The sequence below is a fragment of the Trachemys scripta genome, chromosome 11 (genome assembly GCF_013100865.1).
Source record: "Trachemys scripta elegans isolate TJP31775 chromosome 11, CAS_Tse_1.0, whole genome shotgun sequence".
NCBI lineage: Eukaryota > Metazoa > Chordata > Testudines > Emydidae > Trachemys > Trachemys scripta.
Genome location: NC_048308.1, coordinates 19656110 through 19681998, shown reverse-complemented (window position 1 = coordinate 19681998; position 25889 = coordinate 19656110). Strand labels below are relative to the sequence as shown.

The window sequence follows — 25889 nt, the reverse complement described above, 5'->3', positions numbered from 1 at the left end:
TCACCCTTATCCACAAGGCTCGTTATCCTATCAAAGAAAGCTATCAGATTGGTTTGACATGATTTGTTCTTCACAATTCCATGCTGGCTGTTCCCTATCACCTTACCACCTTCCAAGTGTTTGCAGATGATTTCCTTAATTACTTGCTCCATTATCTTCCCTGGCACAGAAGTTAAACTAACTGGTCTGTAGTTTCCTGGGTTGTTTTTATTTCCCTTTTTATAGATGGGCACTATATTTGCCCTTTTCCAGTCTTCTGGAATCTCTCCCGTCTCCCATGACTTTCCAAAGATAATAGCTAGAGGCTCAGATACCTCCCCTATTAGCTCCTTGAGTATTCTAGGATGCATTTCATCAGGCCTGGTTGACTTGCAGGCATCTAACTTTTCTAAGTGATTTTTAACTTGTTCTTTTTTTATTTTATCCGCTAAACCTACCCCCTTCCCATTAGTATTCACTATGTTAGGCATTCCTTCAGACTTCTCGGTGAAGACCGAAACAAAGAAGTCATTAAGCATCTCTGCCATTTCCAAGTTTCCTGTTACTGTTTCTCCCTCTTCACTAAGCAGTGGGCCTACCCTGTCTTTGGTCTTCCTCTTGCTTCTAATGTATTGATGAAAAGTCTTCTTGTTTCCTTTTATTCCCGTAGCTAGTTTGAGCTCATTTTGTGCCTTTGCCTTTCTAATCTTGCCCCTGCATTCCTGTGTTGTTTGCCTATATTCATCCTTTGTAATCTGTCCTAGTTTCCATTTTTTATATGACTCCTTTTTATTTTTTAGATCGTGCAAGATCTCGTGGTTAAGCCAAGGTGGTCTTTTGCCACATTTTCTATCTTTCCTAACCAGCGGAATAGCTTGCTTTTGGGCCCTTAATAGTGTCCCTTTGAAAAACTGCCAACTCTCCTCAGTTGTTTTTCCCCTCAGTCTTGATTCCCATGGGACCTTACCTATCAGCTCTCTGAGCTTCCCAAAATCTGCCTTCCTGAAATCCATTGTCTCTATTTTGCTGTTCTCCCTTCTACCCTTCCTTAGAATTGCAAACTCTATGATTTCATGATCACTTTCACCCAGGCTGCCTTCTACTTTCACATTCTCAACGAGTTCCTCCCTATTTGTTAAAATCAAGTCTAGAACAGCTTCCCCCCAGTAGCTTTTTCAACCTTCTGAAATAAAAAGACAATATTTTACTTAGATGATGTATGTGTGTACATGAACAACTACTAAGTCATTTGTCCAGAGAAGAATCATGACTGGCTAGGTGCATAATGCGTCCTCAGTTGTACTCCTCATCCTTCTGTAGAAACACCAATATCCTTCTGTAGAAATACTGATATTCCTAATGCTTACTGGGCTCGCTGTGTTTCACAAATTTGATCTCCAGTGAGGAGCACCAAGCATTTTGACATCAACCACACTGGTGCAGGTCCAGGGAAAGCCTGGACTGATTGTTCCCCTGCCAGCCTGCAAATAATTCTCCTCAGAAAGATGTAGGGATGTCCTGAGCTGAGTTGAGGTATCAGTTGGGTGCCATCCTTCTAGTACTGAAGGGTGACTTTTTTCTTTTCTTTTTTTCCCCTACCAAAGTGAGGTATTGGCCCCTGAAGAAGGCACTCTGCTTGCCTTGAGAAGTTCCAGTCACCAAAGTCTCAGCATTTGATTCCTGTTTGCTTTACACAAAGCTTGTACATTCCAGGAGGGAGCAACTGAAATATTTTCAGATTTGATAGCACATAAGTAGATTGCACCGTGCTGTTTTGAAGTGCTCTGCACTGTGAAGGCAGAGACTGCATTGGCTCTGGGATTTGAACTCTGCTGTCTCCACCTACTCAGCACCAGTATTCACCAGTACTGATGTTACTCCATTTGTTGGCTTCATTGACCATTTTGATGCAACCAGTGTCAATTCCTGTACTAGGAGCAGCAGGTCTCCTCTTCAGCAGCAGGTCTCCTCTCCTCTCTATGAACACAACAATCTAAACTACCTGCTTGAAATCAGGAGGGCCAGTCTAATGAGGACTTTCTGGAGGTATATGTATCTATTCAGAAACTGAAACGATGGTTGACTCCTCAGAGGCAAAATCCAAACAAGAACAGTACAAGGAAAATAGCACTTCTGTGGAGGGTTGTACCTTTTCTCATTTTTATGATCAAATAAGTAATATTGAAAGCTTTTCTTTAGCCCGTCTCCAGACAATCCCAAGTCAAATTTTGACAAGTAGCGAGACTATGCTCTCCTTTGCAATATTCCGGTGGTGTACTTGTATTCTTTTCTAGATCAACTGTTGAAGAAGTGTCAGCATTTTCATTTAATTTTGGATGTTTCTAAGTTGGCTGATATATGTATTTTGGGGAGAATGTTGTGTGTTTCCCACTGTATTCATGAATCCGGTGATGGAGTCAACAGTGGCCAGATCAAAAACCACACAGACTATGAGTTCTGTATGTTGGACCTGAACTGAGGTGCTGGAATTCTTCTAGAAAAAAAGAGTTTATCAGCTGAAGTGGCTGAATGCCAGAAAAAAATTGAGTTGTTGTATAAACTATTTAATAAAAAAAATGCAGTTTCAGAGCCTACTGGAAAGCTCTAATATTGGGCCATGTAAGTAGCTTCAAACATTTGGAACAAGGTGGTAAGAGTGCCTTGTGGCTCCACTTGCCTTAGTCCCTTCTATTTCTCAGTTAGCTGTGGACAGAACTGTGCTGCCCCTGGACTCTGGTCTTTGATCAGATTCCTCTAATATACCTTTTTTATGTATATGCATTGATTTAGCATTTTTTTTCCCCCCAGTAGTAGTTTTTAGATTGATAATGATAGTTCTGGCATCGTGGCCAAGTAAGATCTTGAAACATATGGATTCTAGAAGTGTATGTCTTGCCTCTATAGTATTCCTGAATTTGATGTTCATATCCAGTGTCTCATCTAACTTGATGTAGTCATTCCCAGTTTGGTGCTTGGTTTACTGGACTTTTGTGGCTGAACCTGTAAAGAATAGTAGACTTTGGTGCTGGCTTGTGTCAGGAAGGAGGCTGTAAGAAGTTTGGATATGACCCAGGTTCAAGGCCTTTGTTCTGTACAGGGCTACATAGTATGCCATCCTTGGATTCTATGTCCCACAGAGGAAGCAAGTTGAAGCCTTCATTACAGGGACCAGCACCTTTTTCCAGATCCTAGTTGGAGTCCAGTTCTGGAATTAGGTACTACAACACTGGCAATGCTGTATCTATCTTCCTACATTACTGGAGTCCTCAGGTTTGGGGTCTTCCTTAGTGCTTTCTTTGGCTCAGGTGCTGACCAGTGACGCTGAATCTGTATCTTTGGTGCCAGTGCCCTCCTTGATGCTGAGAAAGTAGGGAGAAACAGCACTTCCGGAATCGTGCTGGACTCCAATGGCATCAGTCAGTGCAATTGGGCTCATTGTTTGAGGAGGCCTTTTAACAGCCCGCCTATGAACCATCATCCCCCTGAGAGTGAGCATGAGGTTTCGTCACACATCATGATTGATTTTGTATAAATTAACTTTAAAAATAGAAATTAATCTCTGAACCTGTTAAGGGAGGGTGATTTCTTCCAAATCATGTTTGTCAAACTGACGCTTTTTAAACAGCACACCTGTTGCAGAGGTATTGAAAACAAACAAATAATGCTTTCCCCCTAAATTGGAAAAGGCACTACCAGTTATACAGTTTACATTTGGTTATTATCCTTGGACAATACGATTGATGTCTATTTTTTACTCCTCAGTGTTTCCTGAGAATTATTGACTGTTTAGTGCAATTTCAATGTTAATTGTTGCTGTAGGCTTTCATCTGGCTCAGCAGAACATTAACGATTATTCATGGTTTAACAATGGTTGATAAGTGAATGAGATTGCTATCTTGAACCATTTTGCTAACAAATTAAAATATAAATTATTTTCCCCTAAAACAGAAAATAATTTATTTGGAAAGGAAACCAAATGAACAACCTATATTCACTTTTAATTTGCTCTTTCATGTTTTGCAGATATTCAGAGTATTAGAGGCCTTGCAGTGGATTGGGTGTCACGAAATTTGTACTGGATTAGCTCGGAGTTTGATGAAACTCAAATTAATGTGGCACATTTAGATGGTTCTTTGAAAACCTCAATCATCCATGGAATCGATAAACCCCAGTGTCTTGCAGTTCACCCTGTCAGGGGGTAAAGTATGATTATTCTTAACTGGTGGGATTTCATAAAATATATGGAAAGATTCCTTGTATTTGTCACTAGGCATGGTGGCTTTTCAGTACTTGCTTTTATTTTTAGGACTACTATGAAAAAATATTGAATATCTTGGATTTGACAACTCATTTTCTCAGTCTTAATAATACAGATAGATCTTATTACAATTATTTCTGACATTTCATTAGCATGCCTTATATAATTGCAGGTCAGCAAGGGAAAAGAAAAGAGAGAGAGAGAGAGAGAGAGTGTGTGTGTGTGTGTGTGTGAAAAAGCATAAGTACAAGTGCTAGACTTGCTGATTTCTACTTTATTTGTCCCAAATGCATGTGCTTCAAAACTTTTATACAGAATTTCTTGCACTGAATACAGAAGGCTTTTATAACAAACCTTATTATGAACTAGGTAGTACAGCCATTCATATTGTAACAACATTGTATATACTATTCATTTGATCATCTTTTCAAAACTGACACATTTAGGACATGGCGTATATGAAACCAAATTTTCAGTCAGTCTTGTTTCTTGTTAAGGAAGCTTTACTGGACTGATGGGAACACAATTAATATGGCAAACATGGATGGCAGTAACAGCAAAATACTCTTTCAGAATCAAAAAGACCCAGTTGGTAAATATTGTTTTATGATATTCCTTTTTATTTAAAGTTGTTTTAAATATTGAAATTATTTTATGTGATATTTAAAGTGCTGTGTTTCATGTAGTATATATCAGTAATATAGAAGATATTAAGAAACATACATATATTTAGAATATGTAATATACATTTAATTGTCATTATTTTATTTTATCCTTTTAAGGCATTTGGACAGAGTCCACTGCCCATTGGAGTCAATGGAGTTAGAGTAGATTTGTTATAACTGTATGAACTTGCATAAAGGACTGCAATTGATATTATATAGGCTGAAGTTGAAGTTAATTATCCTAGAGGCATATTCTTTGACCCAACAAAGACCCTTGGATATAGTCTTTGAATATATAAGTCTTCGAATATAATATAATGGGTGTGTTTCTGTCATGGGTATAGGAAGGAAAGGTATGGGGAACTCAAGCTTTAGGCTCACAACCACTCAATGCTCAGTCTGGAACATATCTCCAGACGGTTGTCTGCACCCATTGCAGAAATAAAGGTGTTGGATATGTGACTTCATTAATTCCTCCCATTTGTTCCCCCTGAAGAGGTGGTGTTCCATAGTAGAGCCGCTTTTCTGCTGCGGTGTGAAGTGGTAGGGAAGTGGGCCACAGACGTCTGCCCAGAATCCCATCTTTCTGATGAAAGAAAATTTGGCCCTTAAATTTTAGTTTATAGCAAAGGACAGAAATAGAAGTAAATGTACTACCTATAACTGCTTTTTACTAAACATTAATATTGCTTAATGTGTGCCATTGATGTAATATGTTAACATTTATTTTTAATACCGTTGATATATTAGCTAGGATATAGTATGTGAGAAACTATTAACATTATGACTCTTTTTGACAAAATTATCTGCTATCATGTTTTATTCCTGTCTTTTGTGATGGTGGTCATTCCGTTTTCTTTCTGGTATTTCATTTCTTCTGGGTGTTTAAATATCCCATTATTCATTTTGTCTTTTTGAACATAAGTCTTATAATTAGAGAATTTTTATCACATATTGTTTTATGGTATCATATTTAGTAAGCATGAATATGCAAAGTAAGCAAGAGAAAAATAGCTGAAATAATTAAATTGGCATTAAAGCAAATGCAAAGTGCTTTTCATTCTGAAAATCAGTTTCTGGTATTTCTCTTTTGATACCTTTTACGTTTTAAGAATATAAATTAGAGATAATTCAGTACAGGCACTTTATTGCCAAATCCTGGAATAAATCTTACTGCACAATCCAGAGAATAAACCTCCTATGGAAAATATTCGACAACCTTTTCCCTCACACTGGTATAGTTTCACATGTGTCATGAGACACAGAGATAAATTATGCGCTTGGAGATAAAAAGGTAAGTTCAAGAGCTAAATCTGCTATGGTATACAAGATGATAAAAAATAGAAAGGGATTCAATATGCAAGATTAGGATACTGCTTGATTACAGCCTTATAAAGGCGGACTAAATGTGGACTAAAGCAGTTTCTTCAGTGCTTATCTGAATTGTGCAGAACACTTTACATTGACTGTGAATATGATCATAGGGTCATATGGTCTTCTTGAGAAGACATGCAAAAAGGCAGTTTGTATTAACTAAGATGCAAAGCAAGCTAAACTGCGTGTGCGGGTGAAAGAAAAGTGGTATACTCCATTGCTGGATGTATAGCAGTATTGCCACAGCTGCAGCCCCAATCTTAAAAATTTACTCTGCGTTGGTCAAAATCAGTCACCGCCCCTCAACCATCAGTCTGACAACTTCGGCTTACATTGAACTATTTAGGATAAACAACTTTTTTAACTGGTTTGATTTTTTTTTTTTTGAGAATTTTCACATTTGCATTCAGTAGTGAAATAACCTTAGTTGAGGACCATTTAAGAACATTTAATGGCAGAGTGTTATCGGCATAGTTTCTGATAGTCATCCTGTAGACCAACGGCTCTCAACTTTTCCAGACTACAAATCAGGAGTCTGATTTGTCTTGCATTACCCCTAAGTTTCACCTCACTTAAAAACTACTTGCTTACAAAATCAGACAAAAAAATACAAAAGTGTCACAGCACACTGTTACTGAAAAATTACTTATTTTCTCATTTTCACCATACAATTATAAAATAAATCAATTGGAATATAAATATTGTACTTGTATTTCAGTGTATAGTATATAGAACAGTGTAAACATGTCATTGTCTGTATGAAATTTTAGTTTGTAATGACTTCGCTAGTGCTTTTTATGTAGCCTGTTGTAAAACTAAACAAATATCTAGATAAGCAGTCGTACCCCCCGCAAAATCTCTGGTACCCCCAGTTACAGCATATTTCTGTTTGAGAACCACCGCTGATGACAGTGCTTAGTTAAATAATAAGGGCCTGGGTGAGCTATTGTGGAAAAGTTTTTCTTAAAAATATTTGGAGGGTTATTACTATTAGTAACCTAACCATAATAGATACTTAACAGATTCATCTAGAATGAATAAATTAACTCTTTGTGTTATCGATGGGCATGTAGGATTGTGCTAGTGATTAAACTATAATTGGATGTGTTAGTATAAGACCATCACAGCAGGAAAACAAGGTATATCAAGAGGGAAACATAACTTAAAATAAAAATTATATACAAATATAGCATTGGAAGAATAAGGTCATGGAGACGTGTACCTGAACATTGGTAAATGTGAGAATTAATGTTGCCGTGCATTTCTGTATCAAATGCTGAAGCAAAATGGCGAAGCGTGTGTGCAGTGTTATAGAATGTGGAGGATTTGTAGCATGCTACCAAAAACAAGCTGTAATTCCAAAGTCACAGGAGCAAAATGGTGATTTTAAGCATCTTAGAACTGCCAAATCTATGTGGATTTTCACAGGGTCAGAAAAAGGCACCCCTCCAATCCTAGGAGTTTTCCCCCTACAAAATTTCAGAGTAAAAAGAGGTCTCAAGAACCTTTTTAAGGTAGAAAGTGTTAGGCAACTTTAATATAGGGTTTGCTGTCATACTCCCTATAATGTACTTTTTACAATAGTGGAATGTTTCTTGCAAATCAGGAGATGGTTGTGAAGAGAGAAGACAAGGACAGCATACGTCTTGGTAAATGAGAAAAAAAATACAAAAAAATCAACATAAAATGCAGTTTCCTTGTATTTTTAAAGAGTTGTCAAGTTCCTTGTGATGTTTTTAAATATTATGTTGTGAAGCAATCTGAGTTGTTGTTTTAATCCTTCATAGAAAAGTATACAATCCCTGCATATGCACTTCAAATAGAAATGGGTTTAAATAAACTTGGAAAAGTTCTATTTCTCAGGAGTTTCGGGCAAGTAAAAGTTTCAGGTTTCATGTTCACTGGACAACGACAATATGGAATGTTGGGAGTGAGCTGAATGGTGTCAGGTGCATCAGCATTTTAAATGGCAAGAGAGAACCAATGGTGCTAGCTGAATGGGAGTGGAGCAAAGGAAACAAAGCTTATACAACTAGAGAGAGGAAGGGCCTCAACAGAGCAGCTGTAAATTACGGATAGTAATCGCTCTATCGGGGATCAATATATTGCATCTCATCTAGACGCAATATATCGATCCCCGAACGTGCTCCCATCGACTCCGGAACCCCACCAGGGCGAGCGGCGGTAGCGGAGTCGATGGGGGAGCCGCGGCCGTCGATCCCGCGCTATGAGGACTTGAGGTAAGTCAAAATAAGATACGTCGACTTCAGCTACGCTATTCCCATAGCTGAAGTTGCGTATCTTACCCGCCCCCAAGTGTAGACCAGCCCTAAGAGGAGGAGTGGCTGAGCAGAATAATATAGCTGAGTTGGGGATGAAACTTGCCACACATTCAAGTAATGCCTTTGTGGAAATGAGGGTGAAAATTACAATTTCTTTATTTTTGACTTCAGAATCTTTGTCTAGCATCCTCTTCTTCTTCTTCTTCTTTTTTTTAAATCCCTCTTTCAAAAGTTCATCTTACTACTCTAGTTATTTTGCATTTTTCTCTCTCTAGGATGTTAAGCTTAATTATTTAGGTTCACTATTACTCACTTGTTCAACTATAGTTACTTCTTGAACCAACTCCTGAGTATTACTTAGTACTAGCTATTATTCTCTTGTGTGCTTATTACAGGTTAGCTGGCAGTCATGCTGTCAGCCTGCTGGTGACAAGCTCTGCTAAAGAAAATGAACCAGCCCAGATCCACCTGGGGATAACTGATTGCCTCTGTAGCTGGACAGTAGTTAATTAGTTAAGGAACAGCTGGGCCTTATAACAGGTGATGTGGCCTCAGGCAGGAGAGAACACAGGGAGGAGGTACCTGGGAAAAGAATTCCCCAGGCAAGCTAGCTAAGAATCTACTCCCAGTGAGATCTTCTAGAGAAAAGAGCTTCCTGAGCAGAGGAACAGTTCCCATAATACAGAAAGACAAAGTTTCCAAAGAGAGGACTTCTCAGGGAGCTCACCAGGAAAGGAATCGAAGGAAGAGTGCTCCTAGGTGGGGGAGGCTTTGAAAGGGAAGAGCTATGAATGCCAACCCTCAGTAAAACCATCAAAGGACTTCACTAGGTAGCATGTGAGCCCCAGATCAAAGGAATTATGTGCTGTTCTGAGGAAGTGTCATCACTGTTTGACCCCTGTGGGGACCATGACTCAAGAGGAGAGACCCTTTCCTAACTAACGACAGAGGCCTTGACTCCAGAAGAGGGTTCTGGGTCAACGAGGCCTCAATTGTATGAGACATGGACATAAGTGGGGTTAAAAGACTACGGTTAACTCAGTCCCGCCCCACCTCCAGCAAGGATGCCGGGGTGGAGGCCTATTTATGTAATTCTCTTCCTTTAAATTTTATATTCTAGATCCCTGAAGGGACACTATTCAGTATACATAAGCCTTATTGGATTTACTGAACACCAGTAGGGGAAACTGAGGCAGAAACTTAATTGCAGCACTGCATGGGACCACTGCGGGCTGCACCATGGGTGAGGGCCCCCATTACAGTGCTCTAGAATGACTTTTTCCAAGAAGTAAAGAATTAGCATAAGGAAAATAAGAATGGCCATACTGGGTCAGACCTATGGTCCATCTAACCCAGTATCCTGTCTTCCAATAGTGGCTAATGCCAGGTGCCCCAGAGGGAATGAACAAAACAGGAAATCATCAGGTGATCCATTCCTTGTCACTCATTCCCAGCTTCTGGCAAACAGAGGCTAGGGACACCGTACCTTCCCCTCTTGGCTAGTAGTCATTGAGCAATTATAATGAGAATTAATTTTAAAACTGGGCTATAATTTCACAAAACCGGGCTTTCTTACAAGAGTTCTGAAACTTTTGGTTAAGCCAGAGAAAAGCCTTTGTAACATCCTGAATGGAACTCTGAATTGCAGCAATGCTCAAAAATATTCTTTTGTTTTGTCTGATTCTTTGTTACTATTTGAACATATTTTGTGTGGCAGATTCATAGATTCATAGATTCTAGGACTGGAAGGGACCTGGAGAGGTCATCGAGTCCAGTCCCCTGCCCGCATGGCAGGACCAATACTGTCTAGACCATCCCTGATAGACATTTATCTAACCTACTCTTAAATACCTCCAGAGATGGAGATTCCACAACCTCCCTAGGCAATTTATTCCAGTGTTTAACCACCCTGACAGTTAGGAACTTTTTCCTAATGTCCAACCTAGACCTCCCTTGCTGCAGTTTAAATCCATTGCTTCTGGTTCTATCCTTAGAGGCTAAGGTGAACAAGTTTTCTCCCTCCTCCTTATGACACCCTTTTAAATACCTGAAAACTGCTATCACTGGAGTTATTTTTATTTGGTGAAAAGAAGACTCAATAATAGACTGGCCTATGTTGCTGGCTTGTCTTCTAATCTGTGTGTGCAACATTCTTGAAATAGAAGTTCATCATAATCTTATCGAAACAGTAAACTTGCATTTTATGAGTTTGTACTGCTACAGAGTGAGTAATTGAAGCCTTCAGGCAGTTTTGGCTGAATAACTTTGTTCCTTTTAAGTAGAAAGCAGCATTCCAAGCAATCCATTGTTAAACTAAACATTCCCAATCACTATTTATTGCTCAGTTTCAGTTGTACTAAGTGCTCAGAACTGTTTAGACTTGGATTTTAATTTACTAATTGGAGCTATTTTCATATTTAAATCAAAATTCACACTAGGCAAATATATCTCCAAGTATATTAAAATCAAACTTGTATTTGTCAGCCAATTGTCCAATATAGAACTCCCCTCTCCAATTTTGCTACCTGCTGAATTATTAATTTATTCTAATTTTAATTTCAATCAGTTGTTTATGGGTACAACCATTAAGACCATCATTAGAATGTTAAGAGGACAGAATGTCCAGAGAATGATAAACTCATGTATGAATGGATTACCATGGGGAGAGGAAGGTTATTTACAAAAAAACTTCTTGAATTTATTGCCTAATGGGTGGTGGGTTCAAGTTGCATGAAGGTGCAGATTGGTGCAGGAATGGCTAACATTCTTCCAAACAATATTTCACCAGGATGGTGGCATAATTAAATTGATCCATATGGTTGGTTTTCATAAATAAAATTGGTTTTAAATTAGATAACAAATGTTCTCTGTTATTTCCTGTTTACTAGATCTCCAGAATCATCTTATCTAAGTTGTTGTAAAGATTGCCAAAGAATGTCCTTCTTAATGGGGATAATGCACACATGCAGAAATCCAAAATATTCTCATTTCCAAATGAAAGCATTTTCCTTTGAGAGAGTTTTGTGGTACACCACACATTCAGTTTTATGGTACACCACACACTAAGTGTGTGTGTGTGGGGGGAGGGGTGTCATTGTAAAAACTCAAGTTTTGTATTTATTTGTGGGTACAGCCATACCGGAGAGGGAAATTCAACCCCAAAGAAGAGCAGGGAGTATTTACTTCCACTCCTCCTTGGGTTATTCTACTGAGGACAGCAGTTTTTATTTGCAGCTGGAACAAAGGTTACCTGAGAGATGTGCTGATTCTGCACATCTCTCTAGCAATCATCTAGCACTCACTCCTCTGTCAGACCTATCCACTTTGTGGGCTGTGTATACACACTCCAAGACTTCCACTGCACTGTAGTCCTGTCCATGATGTGAGACAGAACTATGCAGCAGATTCAGACCCTGACCTTTTCTCACATTCTAGCACTGAAGGTCTGCAGCCTACATTTAAACACTCAACTACGCACTCTTTGGAGGTTAATGGTTATAGATAAAAAGAGGGGTCAGACACTCTGACTTCAGTTAGACTTATTTTTTAAGAGAAATATTGAAGAAAATTGATAAACACAGATCAGGAGTGGCAGATGTAGAAAATATTACAAATAATACAGATACCTTCCAATTCTACTGAAGAAGAAAAATGGAGAAAGAGAAAGCAAAACTAAAAGCAGGTGGGATGGGAGTATTGGCCACCATGAACACTCAGAAGCACCCAAGGAACAATTAGGTCCCCAGATTATGAATATAGATAGTAAAACTAAAGCAAATCCCTCTATCAAAGAAGCTGAAATTAACTCTTATCTCCTGCAACTCTTGTTTCTCCAACTCATCACAATTACCTCTGTCTTTATATCAGTTGAATCACGACATCGGGGGGATCATCTAATATGTGATCTCTGGTAGATTGTGCAAGTCAGACCACTGTTCTGTCTAGATCTAAAGAAATGGAGACACAACTGAGAGTCATTAGCATACTTATAACACTACACACCAAATTATCTTCTTATATTCCCCTAGTAGTTTCATGTAGGCATTGAACAGGAGGGATGATAGAATAGGAATCATGTGGCACTTCACATAATTACACAATCATCTTAACCTTCTCTATGAGTCTTCTGAAAGAAAGAAAGATGGATTCAATTCAACATAACTGTTTAGTGTTGACATAGTATGCAGTCCTTTCATCAACAGAGGGTGTAAGAGAATCAGAAAGGACCTGACATGTTTCTACAATACACTAAACTCCTTCCATGGGCACAGGAAGAGAAATTTCTGAAGAGATAACATACTACACAGGACTAAAACCAGATGAGCCAAGAAAATATGGTCAGAGATGCATCACTGACACTTCTAGCTGAACTGTGAGAGAAGCTGTGACTGAATGCTTTCTTAGGAAAGCAGGAGTGCGGGAGAAAGAAGGCTATGAGAGGATAGTTGGTCTTGCGGTAAAAGCACTAGACTGGGACTTGTGATCTGGGTTCTGTTCCTGCCCTTCAAAGTTCTTTCTGAGCACCCTACATGAAGTATATATTGGTTTTGGAATAGCTCCATAATAGAAAATAGCCTCTGACAGGCAGCTAAAGTCTATAGATATGCATTTTTGACAGGAGACTTTCATGGGGAAACTAATAATGGATGTGAGTAGGAGAACTACCACTCCAAATCCCTTAAGCAGAACATTAGAGGGTTTACCAAAAGGATATTTGAATTTTCAGGGCCTTCTCTATAGACCCGAGTCTGTGTTCCTGAAGATTCTTCAGGAGCTGTCATCTGCAGAAACTCAGCAAATTTCTGGCTGACAGAGGCTTTGTCCAAGATCTAGGCTTGGTCTGGCATCATCTTTCTTTTATGCTGCCATTTTTAGTATCTTCAGGGTATCTTCTTACTCTTCGGCTTTGGCAGTTTTAGCTATGGGGGAAGAGAATAGGTATGAGTTAGACACTCTGATACATGGTAATGAGTATAGTATAAATATCTAAGTTGGCTAGTTAGAGGGTCCTTGAGGCTACAGTAGTAGTCTGCAAACCTTCTGTTTCATGGAAGTGATCAGTGTCATTTATAATTTCAAGTATCAGGGGGTAGCTGTGTTAGTCTGTATCCACAAAAACAACAAGGAGTCCGGTGGCACCTTACAGACTAACAGATTTATTTGGGCATAAGCTTTCATGGGTAAAAAAAACACTTCTTCAGATGCATGGAGTGAAAATTACAGATGCAGGCATTATTACTCTGTCCCCATATCTACTCTAGTGACTCCATCAGAGAACCCAAACACATCAGCCACACCATCAGGGGCTCATTCACCTGCATGTCTACTAATGTTATATATGCCATCATGTGCCAGCAATGCCCCTCTGCTATGTACGTTGGCCAAACCGGACAGTCCCTATGTAAAAGAATAAGTGGATACAAATCGGACATCAGGAATGGTAACATACAAAAGCCAGTAGGAGAACACTTCAATCTTCCTGGACATTCTGTAACAGATTTTAAAGTAGCTATACTTCAACAAAAAAACTTCAGAAACAGATTTCAAAGAGAAACTGCAGAACTAAAATTCATTTGCAAATTTAACACCATTAATTTGGGCTTGAATAGGGACATGAACTGGGATTGGCTGGCTCATTACAAAAGCAGCTTTGCCTTTTCTGGAATTGACACCTCCTGATCTATTGTTGGGAGTGAACTACATCCACCCTGATCAAATTGGTCCTGTCAACACTGGTTGTTCACTTGTGAGGTAACTCCCTTCTCTTCATGTGTCATTATATAATGTCATTATGTAATTTTCACGCCGTGCATCTGAAGAAGTGTTTTTTACCCACGAAAGCTTATGCCCAAACAAATCTGTTAGTCTTTAAGATGCCACCGGATTCCTTGTAATTTCTATGCTGGCTTCCATATAATCATTATTTGCTGGTTTGCTAGCATAGTAGCCAAGTAGAAGATCCGTGAGGATACTTGACCCACTTTTAGTGTTCTCCTGTATCTCAGTAAACAAAATATGGGAACATATTTTTAGTTTATTGAAGTGGATCTCTTTGTGCCCTATTATACTGCCATTGGGGGTATGTGCATGTTGCTATATTTTGGGTGTGAAATAAACTCATTGGATTGTACTGTAGTTTACTATCTTATTATGAGGTTTCAGTAATCCCAAACTTTTTTCTTGTTCTTCCTCTGGGCTCCTGAACATTTATATTGTGACTATTTATACTGTATTCTGAAGCTGTCAGAATATACATTTTTATATAGAACTAAGATATAATCCAATCAAAACACCTGACCTTCTTTCCCTTGTTTTTAATTTTTTTGTGTGTTTTTTTGTTTTGTTTTACTAGGTTTCCATCACACATGTTCTATTTTCCCTAACCTATACTGTATTTGAACATATTGGAAAAAAGTGGTAGTTGGAATTTTGCATTTCATAAAGAGTACATTAAAAATGTACATTGCTTATTTCTAGTAATATTCCTAATACATTTTATCTTCATTCATGTGTAAGGGTTACCACATTGGTGCATTATCACATATCAGGTCTGCATTTTCTCAAAAACATGTATCAGGATAAGGATAATGTGTTTCTTCCTATACTGAGGATTTATTTGGAAAATGAACCAAAATGGGGGAATTCTGTGGACTTTTAGATTGTTACATTGTTTAGATTTTACTTCATTTACCTTCAGTTAGTAATGTAGAGATTTCAGATGCCACCCTGACCTGCACACACACACACACACACACACACACCCCTCACAGGAAAGAGTTCATTGCCAATTAACAGTCCAATTATAAACTTGTGAGACTTGAGAAATTAAGGCCACACCGTTGCTAACATAAGCAGATTTTACCAGCATATTTTTTTTCCCTCCAAATACATTTTCTACATGTATTACATGTCTTATACCATTTGGAAGGCATGATGTAGGGATGCAACCATCTACAACAGGGGTCGGCAACGTTCGGCATGTGGCTCACCAAGGTAAGCACCCTGGCGGGCCGGGCCAGTTTATTTACCTGCTGACGCAGCAGGTTCTGCCGATCGCAGCCCCCACTCACTGCGGTTCACCATCCCGGGCCAGTGGGGGCGGCGGGAAGCGAGGGATGTACTGGCCGCGGCTTCCTGCCGCCCCCATTGGCCCGGGATGGCAAACCGCGGCCAGTGGGGGCCGCGATCAGCCGAACCTGCCACGTTGCCGACCCCTGATATACAACAACAGTTCTTGAGCTGTAGAGCATGGACAGCAGTCTGTTGGCATTTGGATTATTTTATCAGTGCAGGCCTTGATTGTAACTAAACTGATTAAAATTATGAAGTCAGTTTTATATGCTAGGTCTTAAATTTCACAGATAAACAATTAGTAAATTTATTAATTCAGAAACTAGTGGTACTGTTAGAGATGGCTTCAAGTATTGTGGGGAGGGGGAGACAATCTGCATGGTTGGCTACTTTCGGAGCCTTATTGTCAATTTGGAGACCATGTACTCCAGGTATAGCTATACATTTTGTATCTGTGATTTGATGGCCAAAAGATATAGGGTGCTTCTGTTAGTTGCATTCGAGAAGGTAGAACTTTTAGGAGCAACTTATGACACTCTGATCCAATATTTCAGTTCAGCACTGAACTTCAGGGTGAGTTACAGCAGCCAGGAGCTGCTCTTAATTCTGCTCGCTGGCAATTGTCCCTCAACTGAGAAAACTTGGAGCACCTTGAACTCTGGCCACTCCCCTTTGTCACACTAAGTGCTAGGGGCAGTGAGGAGAGAGGCATAAGAACTGGTTATGTTGACTCTCGCCGTGGATGCAACAGAAGTGGAGCAGGCCAGAGAATCTGACCCATAGTGCACCTCTGTCTAGTCCTCAAGCAAGGAACAGTCTCACAGGACGATTAGCATTAATTTCCATAACCACACTGAGAACATCAGATAATGTACATATCAATTAAATTAGTTTGTCCTGGGAGACAAACATCACCAGAACCTACTCATATTTCCATTTGATTATACTGAAAACTAACTTTCTGAGAGTCAATAGAAACTGCTGTTGCAGGACCATCTTATTTCTGCTACCTATGAGGTGTGCTATGCCTCACCCCGCCCTCATATTCTTGGTCTCTTTATTAAACCATACCCTCCAATTCCTGTTCTGTTCACCAACATTTTAGCATATATTTTCACATCAAAATGTATCAAAGACCCAGGGAATGATTTTCACAATTGCTCTGCTCTTTCTTTAAGTCAACTATCCATCATGGAGATGTGCTGCAATTACTATAAGATTGGAAACAGTCTCCTTGACTATCATCTCATATTTTTCACTTTGCCATATTTTTTTTTCTATTTCCATGATATAATTAGGTCTGGCAAGCATTTTATTTACTTCATCTGTTCAATATAACATTTTGCAAGTGTTTCTGTACATCCTGCCTTGACTGTCTAATTCTGGTTAATATTGAAGTAGAATTTTAATTAGTATTATAAACCTAGTAAGAAGTTTTGCTTTCTTGTTGGTTACAGTTCTAGTTTTTTAAGGGCCTCCAGTATTGTAAATATAATATCGTATGTACATGGGGGGAAAAATTAGGGCTGTCACACATGATTAATCACACTGTTAAACAATAATAGAATACCATTTATTTAAAAACATTGGGATGTTTTCTGCATTTTCAAATATATTGATTTCAATTACAACACAATACAAAGGGTACAGTGCTCACTTTATATTTATTTTTGATTACAAGTATTTGCACAGTAAAAAACCAAAAGAATTAGTATTTTTCAATTCACCTACTACAAGTACTGTATTGCAATCTCTTTATCATGAAAGTTGAACTTACACATGTACAATTATTTACAAAAAACTGCATTCAAAAATAAACAACGTAAAATTTTAGATCCGGCAAGTCCACTCAGTCCTATTTCTTGTTCAGCCAATCACTCTGACAAACAAGTTTGTTTTCATTTGCAGGAGATAATGCTGCCCACTTTTTGTTTACAATATCACCTGAAAGTGAGAATAGGTGTTCTCATGGCACTGTTGTAGCTGTTGTCGCAAGATATATACATGTCAGATGCGCTAAAGATTCATATGTCCCTTAATACTTCAATCACCATTCCAGGGGATATGTGTCCATGCCAATGACGGGTTCTGCTGTATAACAGTCCAAGGCATGTGCATTTTCATTATCTGCCACCAGCAGAAGGTTGATTTTCTTTTTTGATGGTTTGGGTTCTGTAGTTTCCGCATCGTAGTGTTGCTCTTTTAAGACTTCTGAAAGCATGCGCCACACCTCGTCCCTCTCAGATTTTGGAAGTCACTTCAAATTCTTAAACCTTGGGTCAAACACTGTATCTATCCTTAGAAATCTCACTTTGGTACCTTCTTTGCATTTTCTGAAATCTACAGTGAAAGTGTTCTTTAAGTGAACAACATGTGCTGGGTCATCTTCCAAGGCTGCTACAACATGAAATATATGGCAGAATGCAGGTAAAACAGAGCAGGGACAAAGAAATCTCCCCCAAGGAGTTCAGTCACAAATTTAATTAACACATAATTTTTTTAACGAGCATCATCAGCATGGAAGCATGTCCTTTGGAATAGTGGCCGAAACATGAAGGGGCATACGAATATTTAGCATATCTGGCACGTAAATACCTTGCAATGCCAGTGACAAAACTGCCATGCCACAGGCCTGTTCTCACTTTCTGGTGACATTGTAAATAAGAAGAGGACAGCATTATCACTGGTAAATGCAAACAAACTTGTTTGTCTTAGCGATTGGTTGAACGAGAAGTAGTTCTGAAGTTTTACATTGTTTTGTTATGGAGTGCAGTTATGTAATTAAAAAGAAAATCTACATTTGTAAGTTGCACTTTTACGACCAAGAAATTGTACTACAGTCCTTGAATGAGATGAATTGAAAAATACTATTTCTTTTGTTTGTTGTTTTTACAGTGCAAATATTTGTAATCAAAAATAATATACACTTTGATTTCAGTTACAGCACAAAATTCAATATATATGAAAATGAAGAAAGACATCCAAAATATGTACTATATTTCAATTGCAATTGTTTTTTTTTAGTTAATCACATGAGTTAACTGCGATTAATCAACAGCCCTAAAAATAATGTAATTTCTGTTCCAGTTTTGAATACACAAGTGATTACAATGTTTTCCCTATTTTGTATTTTGGGGCATTTCCAAGCAATCCATTGTTAAACTAAACATTCCCAATTACAATTTATTGCTCAATTTCAGTTGTAGTAAGTGCTCAGAGCTGTTTATTGGGGTGTTTATTGGTAATTAATGACCTCTCCTAGGACCTCAGCTCATCCAGCTAGTTATTCACGCCCACAAAATGTTCTTCCGTCAGTCAGTCATAGATTAATTTATGTTTGTGAGGGGGAAATTTGAACAGAATTAAATCTATCTCAAAAAGCAAGCTATTTTTCACTGTAAATTGTCTATTTTATTATGCTTTCATCTTTACTATTGTAACGTACATTAAAACAAGAGAGCATTTTACATTTAGCTCTCTTTGTTACTGGCTCAAAATCTTTGAATTTGCTTTTCTGTGATAAAAATAGCCTAACACTGAATGAAAATTACATGTTAAGACACCACAATTATGTTTTAATTGTATAAATTAATTACAGGTCTATCGATAGATTATCTGGAGAACAAGCTTTATTGGATCAGTTCAGGAAATGGAACCATAAATAGATGCAACCTGGATGGTAGTAATTTAGAAATAATAGAGTCAATGAAAGAAGAATTAACAAAAGCCACAGCTTTAACCATCATGGGTAAGTGCTGGGGTACTATATTTCTTATTCTTTATATTGATTGGCTACTAATTAATCATGATGTGCAAAATGCTTGGAAAAGTTACTGCTGTACAAGTACAAGTAGTACACTTGAAATGAACTTCACCAGTGATTTTATATTAATTTTAGCTAAGTGGTTTCAGAGGTCATTGAAGTCTGAACTTAAGGTCTCTTACTATAAAGATATATATTTCTAAATGATTCAACATTCTATATACATTTTAAAGCTTTGTATTGTTTTTTATTTTATTCAAACAGTATTATTTCACATCTACATTCCAAATTTATACTGCTATCCTTTGTTTTCCCTCAAAAAAACCCAACACCTAATGCAAAGATAAAAATAAAAAAAAGTTTTAAACTACCACTTAATTTTTTTATACTTAAGCCTAAACTGTCTTGTTTACCTCAATAAATATGTCTCCAGGAGTCACATGCCTAGGTAGGCACGAATAGACTCCTTTTGAGCGGTGTCAAAAAGTACTGTGGAGAAGAGGGGGGGCTGAGGGTCTAAATAGCCTTGCCCCTAATAACAATTCTTTCCTCTCTCCCTAATAGATAAAGCTGCTTAGGGGCTTGTCTCCATACCTTTCTCTTCTGCACAATGCTTCCCTACAAGCTTAGAAATAATTAAACTACTTATCTTAGTGTTAACATTTGTTATTCTTAAAAAAATCCAGAAAAACAAACAAATATGTATTACATAAGTTTTTTTTTCTTTTTCCTGTCTGTTGGCTCTTACTGCATGGTGGACTCTGAATTGGGGAAATAAGGATTTAAGAGTTTCTCTTGCTCTAACACATTTTCCTCCTCCAGTAAATATAAGCATTGTCTCTTTTGCCTGGGGAGGGGAGTACTGCAAAAAAAAGTAAAGTCTAAAAGAAAATGTCTAGGAAGGTTAGAAATGTGGTCAGAAATAACTACGTATGATTCAGTTCAAACTAAAACAAGGAATACCTGTGGGAGACATCTATTCAAAATATGGATATTTTTAAATGGGAGAGAAGTTCTTAAAGCAATACTGTGACAATTGCACAAGAGCTTGGATTGACAGTGGACAGCAAATTAGAAATGAGTTCTCAATACGAAATGGTGACAATAAAACCTGTGAACCTTACTGTCAGTGATTTTTGTAAAGCAGTGAGGAGTGTGCAAGGAGACTTCAGTCCTCCCTGCAATTCCTGTGTGAAGGCTAGAGGCGGGCATTATCCCTTTGCTCTATGGAAGACAGAGACTTCTCCTGTCCTCCCCCAGGGGCAAACTGAGTCCCTTTTATGGTCATGGCCCCATCACCCTTCTTCATGAGCCCCCAAGTTGAACTTAAGGTCCAATTATTTAAGTCTTATATACTCTTAGGCATTTTAAACGTAAAGATATTTAACAGAAGCAGGACATTAACTAGAAAAGCTGAAAACTGAAAAAATCAAGGGAGCTGGGAGGTGGCACTAGAATACTGATGAGTAAGGCTGGACTCTCCTGATGAATAGAATGATTTTCCTGCCCTGGGGGGGGAAAATCAAGACTTTTGTTTTGTTTTTCTGTTCTGCTTCAGAACAAAACAGATATTTTGAATTTTTTCACGTGAAAAAACAGAGAGAGAACACAACCCCACCCAGAATAGTAAATAGCCCACTGGAAGGTTTTTGAAAGATTTACAAATTTCTCCCTGTGTGCACCCCTCTGTCTCCAGTTGAGTTCATATAAATCAGTATTATTGGTTTTAGCTATGTGAAAATAGGTGTGTTTTAATAAAACTGATTTATGTTGGTATGTATAGAGATATTTGCCCAAACTTTCAGAGTCCTCCAAATACCTATCTATGTAAAAATTATTTTAATTTTGTTTAATTGATTTAAATAGTTGATCTTATATTCAGTGTGGATTTTTTTTTTGCTTATGTTTATACATACATATAAAATAGGTGGCTTCATAGTTGGCATTTAATTACTTATATTGAATAATAAATGAAGTATCAGCTGAACTTGAGAGTTTTTGTCACAGCATAAATACATCACAATATTAATATGTTTCCACTGGCAATTTGCTAAAATAGGTTCAACACCTGAATAATATTTACATATTAAAATTTGTGTGCTGTGGAAATCAACTGAGGGGAAAAAAAGATCTTTGTGTATTTTAACTCTTGTCTTAAAGAGATGTTTAATGTATAATTTTACTGACTTGATTATAACTGAGATCTTTTGTATAAATCAATGCTAATGGAATACATATATTGTCTTTCCTTCAGAGAACTATAGGAGGTATATGATTGGAATAAGGATATTTGTTCATACTTTCACTGTGATATCCTCCTGGATTTTATATTTGCCTGAAGTCTGCAGTTGAGACTTTCAGTAATTGTTACAAGTATTGAGATCAAGAGAGTCAATGCTTTCAGATTAAAGGGTTTGTTGTTACTATCGGAATAGAAACGTTTCATGTTCTTCTTATTTTAAGAATTAATAGAGTGCAGTTAGTTCATGTTACCATGTGATACTTGCTGCTACATATTTTTAAGTAAATTTCATACATATATATGCACCTTTCCAAAATAAAATTTTTATGTTAATACTTCTTCATTTTCTCAGTTAGTTAACTCTTTTGTCTGAGTGTCCAGAATTTTTTTTTAAAGCCCATGTTTTTTTAAAACCCATGTTATTGGCCTGATTTTTAAAGATATTGAGGCACTGCTGTGTTCAGTGTTGCAATATCTGATTTAGGAGACTATGGCCTTGTCTACACTAATGCTGTAAATTGATCCAAGTTATGCTAGTTAAGTTACGTAAATTTCATAACTTAAGATAATGCAACTTACATAGACTTAAAGTGGTGTCTACGCCGCACTATGTCGACGGGAGACACTATCCCATCAACATAGCTTCCGCCTCTCATTGAGGTGGAGTACTGAAGTTGACGGGAGAGCACTCTCCCATTGATTTAGCTCGTCTTCACCAAACCTGCTAAAGCAACGTTGCTGCATTGATTGCTGTAGCGCTGATTTAGCCACATAATGAAGACAAGCTGTTAGTCTCATTTTCAAAAGGGATTTAGATACTTAGGAGCCTATATTCCATTTATTATCAATGGAGTACTCTTAAGGGATAGACTCACAAATGAACTCAGGCAGCTTAACTGCCACTTTAGTCACAGAATCAGGACCCATTGGGATTCTCAAAGCCCATGATCAACTGCGCCCTGAATTCCATAGGCACCTAAAATTGCTCAGTGCCTAAATTTTTGCAGTAAAAGTTCCCTGGGCCTGGCAAGCCACTGTAGCCTAATGGTTAGATAACTCACCCAGGATTTAAAAGACCCGGAATCTAGGCCCTCTGCTCTACTTATTTTTTAAAATTATTTTTCCACAGCTTCAGCAGGACAGATTGAAGAAGCTCCACATCACCCTTTTCTTGGCATCTCCAACTGGCTATTTTATGTGAGGAGCCAGCTAATGGCTAGATTTTATGAATCCTATTCTTGAGGCACTCCTCTCTCCCCTTTATGATTTTCTAGGTGCCTAAAAGCTATGTGTGCTGATGCTCAAAGTCCCCACATCTAAGTTTCTTTGTAAATCTAGCTCTAAAGTGTCTACATTACTTTTGAAAATGAGATTTAGTCTCATAAATCAATTAGATGTTGCAACACTGAGCGCACCAATGCCTAAATATCTTTAAAAATCTGGGCATTTGTCTCTACATGAGACAAAGCTGTGATATCCTGCAATATGACTTCTATATTCACTTTGTAAAGGAAAATGAATTAACTGGTTGAGTTTTGTAGCTAGTGGCATATGCAGAGTACAATTAACTTGAAGTGAACAAATACACAGAGGCTTCAGTATACAATTCAGTGTACATTTTGTGTTTACTATTCAATTTTGCAATAGCATGCATGCTGGCTACTTTATTAGGATGAAGATGGTGGTTTTTAATCAGTTTCTTAGATACAGTATATCCAGGATTTAATGGAATTTTAATAATCTAAAATACTGTATTTCCAAATCTGAACCATATCAAAAAAGGAAGAGGAAAGAAATTAAGAAATGACAAACAATTATAATGATATGATATGCAAAGCATTATACAGTATGTCAAATAAAGTGTTCTAGACCAGGAAATAAAAGGAAACAATGGAATTGTATGACAGCTGTTTTAGCACTTACTTAGGATAGACTAGAGAATGTATCATGTAAGTCACAGAAATGATTATTTTAGTACATAGTTTTCTATCTGCTTCATGAATTTCCTTCACTATTTCTTCCTGTCTGCAAGAAACCTCTAGTGTGAACATAACAAAATATATCTAAACATTAACATGAAATGGAGATGGAATCTTCCCTTTGTAGAGGCTAAACCAGAATTTGTCAAAGACTAAACTGAGAACAGGTATGAATGATACATATGATTGTGATCCTTAAATTGGTGATGTTTCATTCATATTCACTGACACAAAACACTTTATTAACACAGAGTTAAAGTTGCCTTTTCACAATGTCAGTTCAGCAAAACACAAACCTATGAAAACCAGGATATAGAGTCAAGATACATGCCCATGCAACTTTAACTCTGCCCCTGGGAAGTAGCAATAGCCACTGGGAATTATCTGCATGCACAGCAGCTGAGCCTACATTCATTTTGTTCATTGTAGCTGTATTGAAAGGTGGAGGGATTTGTTGGAACTGCTTCAAAGAGCTGTGATTGTGTTATGGGACAAACAGGGGATATGGGGTTTGTGCCACAGAGCAGATGTATGTGAGCCCTTCTTCCTGACCCCTATGTGTTTTATCAAAGGAAACCGGTACATGTGCACTTTGAGAGATCAGATATGCCTCATTTCAGTGCTGCATGGGGTAGGTTATGTCAGTATCAGGGCACAGGGGTCTTATTGCCATGGAGATTGTCAGCAGTTGGGTGGAAGATTAATATAGGTTTAATGAAGGGTAATGAAAGTATGCTATTAGACAGCATCACATGCATAAGGATGAAGGGACTGTAGGAGGAGTTGAAGATGTTGTAAAAATTAACAGATGTGTTCTTTCTGTGGAGTAAGTGTAAGTGTTTGAGTGTAAGGCAGGTGTAGGTATCTTCTGGTCAGTACAGTGCACAGTCAGATAGGGTGTAGTATATGTTATGGGTGTATTGGAGCATCATTCAAAGGGGGCAGATTTAAAGCTGCGTAGACATGTACTGCGACTTTTTATTTCTTGATTTTCAAATGTTTGACTTTTGCTGAATTTGACCTTCTGGAAAGACACAAAATACCATTCAGCAACCTAAATTCTGAGTTGTTAAAGATTTTGTCAGTGAATTTCCCCCTCAAAAGAGAAATGTTCTTGGAAGGAATCAATGGTAATGTAGGTGCTTGTAGTTATCATGTAGGTTTGCTGCTGAGACACTACTGTGGACAGGTAATGATGATAATAAATGGTTTCTAAAGTTCTTAGTGCCATGCCCCTCCCCCATCCCTCAGGTACACATTGTTATAGTGGAATGGGGATAATTATTGTGCTTTGACATGTTTGGAGTATGCAGTTGCTGACGGGGCCATGGAGGAATCTCAGTGTGGTTGATAGCCCCAAACCGTGACAGTTCTATTACATGGTGGTTATAGTAACTTTAAGCACATGAGACAAGACAGGTGTGTCTTTTCCCCTTTCATCCAGTCTTTCCCCACTAACATTTCCAGCTCATCCTCCCTTTCCCATCCCACTAAGATATTAGCATGTCAGAAACCAGGAAAAAGTGGTAGAATCTGTGAACTTTTTTAAAAAAAGCTGTTTTTTCATGATAGTGTATTTTAGGAACCTCTTCTTGAAATTACCCCAAAGGCGGATCATTAATCCTACCCCACGCATCTATGAGGCACAGCAAATGTCAACACAATCTGAGTAAGCAGGGCAGATTTTAGAACACTTAGAAAAATTTGCTTTGAAACAGAAATCTTTCAATCTCAATTTTATAGAGACAAGGCAGGTGAGGCAATATTTTGTATTGGACCAACTTCTGTTGGTGAAAGAGTAAAGTTTTTGAGCTACACAGAGCTCTTCTTCATGTCTGGGGAAGGTATTCAGAGTGTCACAACTAAGTACAAGGTGGTACAGACATAAGTAGTTATGTATTCTAAGAGACCATTCAAAGTGAAGTCACCCATTAAAACCCTGGAAATTCCCAGCCCTGAAGAAGAGCGCTGTGGTGACGACGCAGGAAAGGAAACAGAACACCAGGTCTGTGGTAGCCGAAAAGCCCCTCTACCTCCAGGAACTTTTCCTGGGGCTTTTATTCTTTACACTTCCCTGCTTACAACGCTTCTCATTGGTACAAATCTTGCGCATAGAAAAGCCAGGCAGTATACATGCACATAAGATAACGAACCCATCTCTTGAGCGCGTGAACACCAGCTGCGAGGGTACAATCAAATCAGCCAAATAAGTTTCCCAAACACAAACGCTGGATTGAAGGTCACTCCTGCCTCGTAGCCATGGGAGCAGTTTGCCG

At 38.1% G+C, this 25889-nt stretch overlaps 1 protein-coding gene across 1 annotated transcript in view; it reads left to right on the top strand.

Annotated features, from left to right (window-relative positions):
- LRP1B (LDL receptor related protein 1B) overlaps window positions 1-25889 on the top strand; it is a 1021752-nt gene that overhangs the window by 582069 nt on the left and 413794 nt on the right. Inside the window, exons 30-32 of the mRNA XM_034786032.1 lie at window positions 4003-4177; window positions 4735-4829; window positions 19228-19377. Of these exons, the coding sequence (XP_034641923.1) occupies window positions 4003-4177; window positions 4735-4829; window positions 19228-19377 (420 nt within the window). The remainder of the gene's footprint in view (window positions 1-4002; window positions 4178-4734; window positions 4830-19227; window positions 19378-25889) is intronic.